At 43.7% G+C, this 10,239-nt stretch overlaps 1 protein-coding gene across 1 annotated transcript in view; it reads left to right on the forward strand.

Moving 5' to 3' along the window:
* Nucleotides 1-2,349: 2,349 nt before the first annotated feature.
* Nucleotides 2,350-10,239, forward strand: part of TADA1 (transcriptional adaptor 1) — a 35,898-nt gene continuing 28,008 nt past the window's right edge. The window contains exon 1 of the mRNA XM_084636066.1: nt 2,350-2,555. Within this exon, the coding sequence (XP_084492192.1) occupies nt 2,425-2,555 (131 nt within the window). The 5' untranslated portion in view covers nt 2,350-2,424. The remainder of the gene's footprint in view (nt 2,556-10,239) is intronic.

Raw genomic sequence — 10,239 nt, forward strand, 5'->3', positions numbered from 1 at the left:
GGAACAAGTGATCTAGCCCTTGGTTAGGGCTTCTAGGCCACTACCCAAAATACAAATAGGAATCACACCAATAACATGCAAACATCACTTCCATAACCCAGTTCTCAAACATTAAGGAAATAGTTTAATACTATTTTAAAGACAGAACAATTAACTCTAAATAGCAACTAACCTTTATTAAGACAGTATGAGGATAAGCAAGCAACATGAAAAAGAATAATAAAAAAGCAGCATTTTATAAAAACATACTCTATTAATACAACTTTTTGTATCAGCTTCTCTGAGAAAAGCTCTTAGGATAGTATTACTGGCCAGAGGTGCAGCTGTCTGCACAAGGAAAAAAGTTGCTCCTTAAACATATAATGTACTGGTGGCTAGAAAAGAATTTGCAGGATCAGAGCCCAAGCATGTGTGTAATTTTACTCATATGAGCAGGCCCATTGCAGAAATGTGTGTAAAGTTATGCATGTGTGGCTTTAGAACATAAGAATAACCACAGGAGTGGATCAAACCAGTGAATAGCCCAGTATCCAGTCTCTGATAGTGGCCAGTGCCAGATGTTTCAGAGGGAACGAAAAGAACAGGGCAATTTCAAGTGATACATCCCTGTCATTCAGTCCCAGCTTCTGGTAGCTGGAAGTTTAGGGACATCCAGACTATAGGGTTGTGTCCCTGACAATCTTGGATAATAGCCATTGATGGACCTATGCTCCAGGAATTTATCCAATTCTTTATATTTTTAATCCAGTTATACTGTTGGCCTTGACAATATCCCATGGCAATGAGTTCCACAGGTTGACTGTGCATTGTGTGAACTATTTCCTTTTGTTTTAAACCTCCTGCCTACTAATTTCATTGAGTGATTCCTAGTTCTTGTGTTGTGTAGGATGTAAATAACATGTCCTTATTCAGTTTCTCCACACCATTCATGATTTTATAGATTTCTCTCATATCCCCTCTTAGGTCTCCTTTGTAAACTGAACAGTCTGGTCTTTTTAATCTCTCTTCATATGGCAGCCGTTTCATACCCCTAATATTTTTGTTGCCCTTTTCTGAACCTTTTCCAATTCCAATATATCTTTTTTCAGCTGGGGCGACCAGAACTGCATGCAGTATTCAACATATGGCCATACCATGCATTTATATAGTGGCATAATGATATTTTCTGTTTTATTAGCTATCCCTTTCCGAATAGGTATTCTGTTAGCTTTTTTTAGCTGCTGCAGAACATTGAGCAGATGTTTGCAGAGAACTATCCACAATTACTGCCAAGATCTTTTTCTTGAGTGTTAAAGCTAATTTAGACCCCACCCTATTATATGAATAGTGAGGATTATTTGCAGGACTGGGGCCAAAATTAGAAAAATGCAGACTTTAGACTGAAGAGAATTTATGTAAAACGACAAAGGGCTAAATCTAGTCAGCTGCTGAGCACTGAAATCAGGATTTGGGCCCAGGGCTGTTTAAGTATACGCTGGATCATTGTAACAATTTGTGAACAATGATATGAGGCATTAGACAATTTTCTTTTAAACCATAGCTTGCATTCTGCAGCTTCTGAATTTGCACTGGGATTCAAATAAATACCTCATGTGGGCTAAGTCCATCCTATGTGGTGGATGATTTACTCAGACCTACAATGAAGGTTTCTGGGAGAGACGATTTCACACACAGTGAATCCATGAGCCTACTCAGGGCACCCATGCAGTGCAATGCACCTTCTGTGCCCATGAGACTGTGCCGTGAGAGACGACCTCAACCTTCTCTCTCCACACACAGTGCACATGGCCCCTATCTCCCCAAACACTGGGGGAGGGAGGGGGTAACCATGACTCCTCAAACTCTCCCACCCTCAGGTTGCTGCTTCTTGACTCACAAAACTGATCCCACGTGACCACCTCTATCTTGCCCTGCTAGGGCCCCACAAGCCCTGCATGATACTGACCCACCCACCCCCCGGGCCCACCCCGCAGCGCTGACTGCTGGCGCTCCCCCACCTCTTCCTCTTGGCATCTGGGGAACTGAAGCATCTGACAGGGTTCAGAGTAGCAGCCGTGTTAGTCTGTATTCGCAAAAAGAAAAGGAGGACTTGTGGCATCTTAGAGACTAACCAATTTATTTGAGCATAAGCCTTCGTGAGCTACAGCTCACTTCCTCGGATGCGTTCCTTGAAGTGAGCTGTAGCTCAGGAAAGCTTATGCTCAAATAAATTGGTCGGCCTCTAAGGTGCCACAAGTCCTCCTTTTCTTTTTGAAGCATCTGACAGTGACACACTACTCCTCCCACTCGACCACCACTGGCGACGGACGTCACGTGACCGGCCCCGACCTCCCCTAGAAGAAGCGGCGCGGCCGGGAGCTGTGAAACAAATAAGCAGCGGAGGTAGGAGGAGAAGCGACACAGTCGCAGTGCACGAGTTAGTTGATGCTGTGGTTGCCGCGTAGAGCGGCGCGGAAGGGCGGCCAGGCGCCGGAGGGAGCCATGGCGACGTACGTGAGCGAGCTGGAGGTGGCCAAGAAGAACCTGAGCGAGGCGCTAGGCGAGAACGTGAAGCAGTGAGTGGGGCCCGCTCCCGGCCACCCTGCGCCCCGCACACGCAGCCCGGCTAGGTCCGCCGAGCCCCGGCCTCGGTTTCTGCCCGGTCCCGGGGGAGCGGGGCCTGCCGCCCGGTGGAGGCCGCTCCTGGGCCGAGGGGCTCAGCCTGGAGCGTGTCCCAGTCGCTGGTCGCCCCGCGGCCTCGACTTTCCCTAGGACAACTGGCAGCCCCCGGCCCGCAGGGGCTGACGTCCTGGCCTGGTGGGGGCGGGGCGGGGCGGCGGACACCGGCCTCGCGCTTTGGGCCGCGCGGGCGGGCGGGCGAGCGGGGGCGGGAGCCTGCTCATGGGTGCCCGCGCCTCGCCGCGCGGAGGGCGTGGGCCGGCGTTTGGAAGGGAGCGGTGTCTGACAGGGGAACCAACCGCGGGAACCGGCGTCCCGAGGCCCTGTGGCGTCGCCGTCTCGGGCCATTTTGAAATCCCGCCTGGCCGCTCGGTCTGTCAGATCGGCCTAGGCAGTGGCGTGGGGCAGCTCCGCGGCCTGCGCTGGGCGGTCACAGCGCTGCCTCGCAGTCTATTCATCTAAGCAGCATCTCTTCATTCATTGACAGGAAGCTTGAGCTTTGCAGGCCTAGCTTAATAACGGGTCCGGTTCACCCCGTGCTCGGGCCTTTGAGGGCAGTAAGAGATCAGGGGAAGTGATGAAGTAGCAGCCTCTGTCTCTTCTCCCACCAGCCTGTCCGGTTTAATTCTATCCAGTTAAAACTCTGGATTTAGCAAAAAGCTGGCAAATGTAGCCGGAAGGGACCTGCTGACTCCTGCTGCTCTCTTGTTTCCTTTAGATGAACTGGTCTTCATGCAGAGAGGCAAGCTTTTTTCACCCTCTGCGTTTGCACCGAAACATCCTGTTCCACCATGAGAAATTGTAGGCCCACACTTTTAACACACATGGCGCTTAACTAGGTCATTTAAGGTCTGCCTGTTTAATTAAAGATGCCTCCTTTCCCGTCTGCTTAAACTAAACAGCTAGTAAGCAAGATGAGAACTGGTTGTTCTCTTGGTCTTTTACTTAGAGTACATTTAGAAATTTGCCAAGGATTCTGTATGAGTAGAATGGACCAGTTAGTTCATGTGCCTTTGCCTATGCTAAACTTAGTGCTATGTAATTGTTTTCCCATTTCCCCCATAATAAACTTAAATAAAAAATTAAAGACTTCTGTTTATAAGCAATATAACAGAAACTGAATTGGTTCAAATGGGTTCTGTCTCTGGTTCTTCCACTGGGTTATTTTGACCCTGGTCAAGTCACTTCACACCTTTGTGCCTTCATTTTCCCATCAGCAAAACGCTGAAAATGATATTTCCGTCCCTCGTAAAGCACTCTGTGAGAGCTAGGTAGTGTTATTAATGGCGGGCATCAACTCTGGATGTTAGAGTGCTGCGGTTTGCTTCTAACACATTTGTTGTTAGATCATGGTGGCAAATAAGAATTTGTTGAAATAGTTCTTAAATGCTTTCACCTACAGGGAAATAATGTCACTCAGAATGAATGATCATAATCACTAATTTCAGTTCATGGTTCATGTTTGGCCTGAGTCTCAGAAGCTGGCATTGCTCTAGCGCATGAAAGCTTGGGCTATCAAAGGGGGAGCATAGCGCAGATGAGGGACGTGTCTGATGGAGATTCAGGGAGAAAGTGTTAATGGTCATACTATAGCATTGAAAGGTTAACACCAGTATTAACCAGAAGCTGGTATCAAAGATGGGAGCAGGGGGATGAGGTGTAGGTGTACCTGTACAATCTAGAGTAGTGCTATTCAAAGTGGTGGTCCCTGGACCAGTGCCGGTCTGCGAGCCATCGGCTGCCGGTCCGCGTGCACATTGGGGGAAAAAAAAATGGCCGGTCCCACACATCCGATAGCTTGAGAAGCACTGATCTAGAGAACACAGAAGCACAGTTCTCATCATCCATCTTCAGATGCTCCATCTTCTGTGCTACTTGGCATGTTATAAACCCTAATGCCATATCTTTTGCCTCCTCTAGATGCTAGAAGGGGGAAAGCAGTTTTTTTTCTTCTACCTTTCATCCTATGTCACAGGCACCTGACTTTGAAGGCAGGTATCTGCTACTCTAAATCTCAGTTTTGAGGGCATCTTGCCTTATGGATAACTCCAGTGCTTGTCTCTTCTGTGAGTCAAACTGACCCTAGTTTTGTCAATTTCATTCTATTGCTGTTCTGGGGTGCTATGGGCAGCAGCACAGGTAGTAGACTGTCTGCAGACTCAGGGTGACAACTCATTCTATTATATTATGTTTATCTTCATAACCTCAACTTATAAGAAGTGGGTTCCAGCCATTAAGGTTCTATTTTTCTGCATTTTAGAGCAGAGATCAGTATAATTAACTCCATTTTATAGTGGGGGAAACTGGGCACAGACCTGTGAAGTGACTTGCTCATTCACCCAGCTGACCATTGGGAGAGCTGGGAATAGAACTAGGTCTCCTGGGTCCTAGTCCAATGCACTCTACCAGTAAGCCACATTGTATCCCTTAGTTAGTGGAGCACAGCTGTTTCTCATCCCCTCTTGTCAGGAAAAGCTTCCTATTCATCAGGGTTTTTCAAATCCCGTTGATCTAACAGTGGCCAATTCTGTTATATATTCATTTGATGAGTCGATTGTTTACCAGAGCACTTTTCCTTTTCCCTCAAATGTGCCTTTAAAGTTTACATCATTCACCACAATGTTTTAGTTTGAATTGAGCATGGGAAAAAGGAGAAATGTTTTTAAAATGATTTATGATCGTAACTATGACTGGGAGATATGATCACCTTAAGGACTCTATGCTTTTTGGCCCACCTCTCTGCTCATTTCCTGTCCACCAAACTGCCTGGGATGAAACACATGAAATGGGATGTATGCTGCTCTGCAGTGTCTGCTCTGCAAAAAATCTATCCATTTAACGGAAGGATATAGGCACGGGTGGGGGGGGGGAAGGATCTGGAAACAGCCACAGGAAGTGTTTGTCTCCCCTCTCCTATGTAGATTTAAAAAACAATAGGTTTGATTCAACAGTATTTGAAAACACAGACATCTCATTCCTTTCCTCCCCCCCCCCCCCCCACTTATTGTTGCTGAAACAGCATTAACTATCCTGGCATTCCCTGTGCTTATCAGCAGAGTCACAAAGTATAATTGCTGTCATGGTGACTGAATCATTTAGGAACAGGAGTAGGGATCTGTGGGGTTAGGGGAGGATAGTAAGGCGCTACACATGCATGCTGTAATAATGTTGGTGGTGGGATGGAGGCCTACTCTGCTTCCCTCTGCATCTTTATCTGAGAGGGAAACAGAGGTTTAAGGCAGTACTAGGACTCTAAAAAGTAAGTAAATGCCTATATTTCTCTGCTTTATATTTGGATAGTCAGCTGGCTTGCTCAGATGCTATACTCCCTTCTCCCATCCTCTTCCTCCACTAAGGAGATGTTTTGGCTCTGTCTTGGAATCTCTGAACAGCCCTTAAGATTAAGTTGATGTGACAGCAAGGTGGAAACCTTTCCTGGCCTTCAAAAACCATGCATTAATTGACACAATGAATGTGACCTACATGCCCTTTTAAATTGAATGTTTTATTATCCTGAACAAATGTACTGTCTGCTATTAAATCCATTTGTTGTCCCTGCCAGAGTAAAATCTGCTGGCTGTGGTCCAGATTTATTACTAAGTTTCTGGCACTAAGCCATGTTTACAAATAGCAGGGCTCATGATTTGTAGATTTCTGAATTGCCTGAGTGTTTACCCAACATACAGGTTTTAACCTTCAATGCTGAAACTAGTGGAAAAGTCTTCTGAATTTTAAATGCCTTCTCTTTGAAGAGAACCACCATTCCAGTGAATGAGAAACTTTAAAGAAATATAGAAACTAGTGGAGGTACCTGTCAAGGAATGTGTATTAAGAATGCGCACAGATGTTAAGAGCTCTTGGTGCTGTAGCTAAGTATTATTGAGATCCTATGTAAAATATAAACTCTGATCTCAAATATGAACAAATTACCTTCCTAATGGTGCTACTCTCACCACCTAGTATTCTAGGAGTACATTTGTATGACTGTTATATTCAGCAGTAGCATGTTAATATATAGGATTCTTTGCATTAATGTATTTGTGCTTCCTCTGTTGGCTTTGCTGCTGCATAACTACATTCAGGACTGACTTGTCATTAAATCATTGTGCTAATGAGTGATTGACATTAGTACAAGTGTTTGGTGGCATGTATAAATGTTTGCAAAGGGCAAAATGGATAATTCGGAGGAAAACAGTTTTCCTACCTGTTTTTAAAAGTTTCTACTCCCATTTTCCAGTCAGCACAAACCGGCCCTTAAATGGATTCAAATAACATAATCTTGAAACAACTTGACGTTATTTCTTAATGACGAAACAAAGAAAAACCTGTAGTATGGGTAGCCTTACGGGTATTTGGAAGCCATTCGCCTTCTATAAAAAGTGTGTGTGGTGGTGGTGGGGTGTTCAAGGTTTTCTGATAAATTTGAAGCCTGCAAGTGAAAAACATGGCTGAAACGCAACAAAGAGACCTTGGACTCATTGTGGATAGTTCTCTGAAAACATTTGCTCAATGTGCAGTGGCAGGCAAAAAAGCTAACAATGTTAGGAACCACAAGGAAAGGGATAGCTAATAAAACAGAAAATATCATAATGCCACAATATAACTCTATGGATTACTATGTGCAGTTCTGGTTGCCCCATTGCAAAAAAGATGTATTTAGAATTGGAGAACAGAGAAGGGCAACAGAAATAATTAGGGATCTGGAACAGTTTCCATGTGGGGAGAGATTTAAAAGACAGGGATTATTCAGTTTAGTCATCTCTTTTCCAAGGTGGCGGGGGAGTTACGATTGGTATGGAGAAAGTGAATAGGGGAGTCTTATTTACCCCTTGACATAACAGAAGAAGTAGGGGTCACCCAAAGAAATTAATAGGCAGTAGGTTTAAAACCAACATAAGGAAGCACTACTTCACACAGTGCATAGTCAACTGGTGAGGCTCATTGCCAGGGGATGTTGTGAAGGCCAAAATTATAATGGGGTTCAAAAAAGAATTAAAGAAGTTCCTGGAGGATAGGTCCATCAATGGCTATTAGCCAACATAGTCAGGGATGCAATCCTGTGCTCTGGGTATCCCTAAACCTCTGACTGCCAGAAGCTGGGGCTGGAAGATGGATGATTTACTATAAATTGCACTGTTCTGTTCATTCACTCTGAAGCATCTGGCACCGGCACTATCAGAAGATGGGGATCCTTGGCTAGATGGACTATTGACCTGACCCAGTATGGCCATTTGTATGTTCTTAACTCAACTACACCTAAATTTATAGACTTTAAGGCCAGAAGGGACCATCATGATCATCTAGTCTGAACTTCTGCACATCACAGGCCACAGAACCTCATCCATCCACTCTTGTAATCAGCCCATAACCTCTGGCTGAGTTACTGAAGTCCTCAAATCTTGATTTAAAGGCTTCAAATTAGAGAATCCACCATTTTTCTAGTTCAAACTGGCAGGAGACCCATACGCCACACAACAGAGAAAGGTGAAAAACCCCCAAGTTCTCTCCCAACCTGTCCAGGGGGTGGGGGTGGGGATTTCTTCCCAACCCCAAATATGGTGACTAGTGAGACTGATTATGTGGGTGAGACCCACTAGGCAGACACCTGGGAAAGAATTCTGTGTAGCAACTCAGAGTCCTCCCCATCTAATGTTCCATCTCTGGACATTGGAGATGTTTGCTAAAAGCAGTTGTGGGTGGGCCATATGCTGTTTTAGGAAACCTCGTCACACCATTCCCTCTATAAACTTATCAAGCTGAGTCTTGAAACAAGTTAAGTTTTTTTTGTCCCCACTACTTCTCTTAGAAGGCTGTTCCAGAACTTCACTCCTCTGATGGTTAGAAAGCTTTGTCAAATTTCTAGCATCATCTTATTGATGGCTGGTTGATACCTATTTGTTCTTGTGCCAACATTGGCAACTAACTTAAATAACTCCTCTCCTTCCCTGGTGTTTATCCCTCAGATGTATTTATAGTAGGGCTGTCAATTAATTGCAGTTAACTCACACGATTAACCCCAAAAAATTAATCATGGTTAATTGCCGTTTTAATCACACTGTTAAACAATAGAATACCAATTGAAATTTATTAAATATTTTCGTATGTTTTTCTACATTTTCAAATATATTGATTTCTGTTGCAACACAGAATACCAAGTGTCCAGTGCTAATGTTACATTATTTTTTATTACAAATATTTACATTGTAAAAATGATAAAAGAAATACTATTTTTCAATTCACCTTATACAAGTACTGGTGTGCAATCTCTTTATTGTGAAAGTGCAACTTACAAATGTAGGGTTTTTTTTTAATTTTTTTGTTATATAACTGTACTCCAAAATAAAACAAGGTAAAACTTTAGCGCCTACAAGTCCACTCAGTCCTACTTCTTATTCAGCCAGTCACGAAGAGAAACAAGTTTGTTTACATTTACGAGGGATAATGCTGCTGGCTTCTTATTTACAATGTCACCTGAAAGTGAGAACAGCCGTTCGCATGGTACTTTTGTAGCTGGCATTGCAAGGTGTTTACATGCCAGATATGCTAAACATTCGTATGTCCCTTCATCTTCAACCACCATTCCAGAGGACATGCATCTATGCTGATGACAATCCAAAGCAGTGCACACCGACGTATGTTCACTTTCATCATCTGAGTGAGATGCTACCAGCAGAAGGTTGATTTTCTTTTTTGGTGGTTTGGGTTCTGTAGTTTCTGCATCAGAGTGTAGTTCTTTTAAGAAGATGAAGGGACATATGAATCTTTAGCAAATCTGGCGTGTAAATATCTTGCAACGCCGGCTACAACAGTGCCATGCGAACACCTCTTCTCACTTTCAGGTGACATTGTAAACAAGAAGCGGGCAGCATTATCTCCTGCAAATGTAAACAAACTTGTTTTGTCTGAGCGATTGGCTGAACTAGTAGTAGGACTGAGTGGACTTTTAGGCTCTAAAATTTTACATTGTTTTGTTTTTGAGTGCAGTTATTTTTTTGTACGTAAGTCTACATTTGTAAGTTCAATTTTTATGATAGAGGTTGCATTACAGTACTTGTATTAGGTGAATTGAAAAATACTATTTCTTTTTTAGAGCACAAATATTTGTATTAAAAATAAATATAAAGTGAGCACTGTACACTTTGTATTCTGTGTTGTAACTGAAATCAATATATTTGAAAATGTAGAAAACATCAAAAATATTTAAATGGTATTCTGTTAGTGTTTCATCACGCGTTTAATCGCTTGGCAGCCCTAATTTATAGAGAGCAATCCTATCTTCTCCCCCCCCCCTTTTGTCAAGCCAGTCCTTAAAAACCTCTAAGGATGGAGATTCTACCACCTCCCTTGGTAACCCATTCCAGTGCTTCACCACCCTACTAGTGAAATAATATTTCCTAATATCCAACCTAGATATCCCCCACTGCAACTTGAGACCATTGCTTCTTGTCCTGTCATATGCCACCACTGAGAACAGCCTAGCTCCATTCTCTTTGGACCCCACCTTCAGGTAGTTGAAAGCTGCTATCATATCCCCCCTCACTCTGCTCTTTTGCAGACTAAATAAGCCCAGTTCCCTCAGTT

Source organism: Lepidochelys olivacea, assembly GCF_965140295.1.
Source record: "Lepidochelys olivacea isolate rLepOli2 genome assembly, chromosome: 8".
In the NCBI taxonomy this organism is placed as follows: domain Eukaryota; kingdom Metazoa; phylum Chordata; order Testudines; family Cheloniidae; genus Lepidochelys; species Lepidochelys olivacea.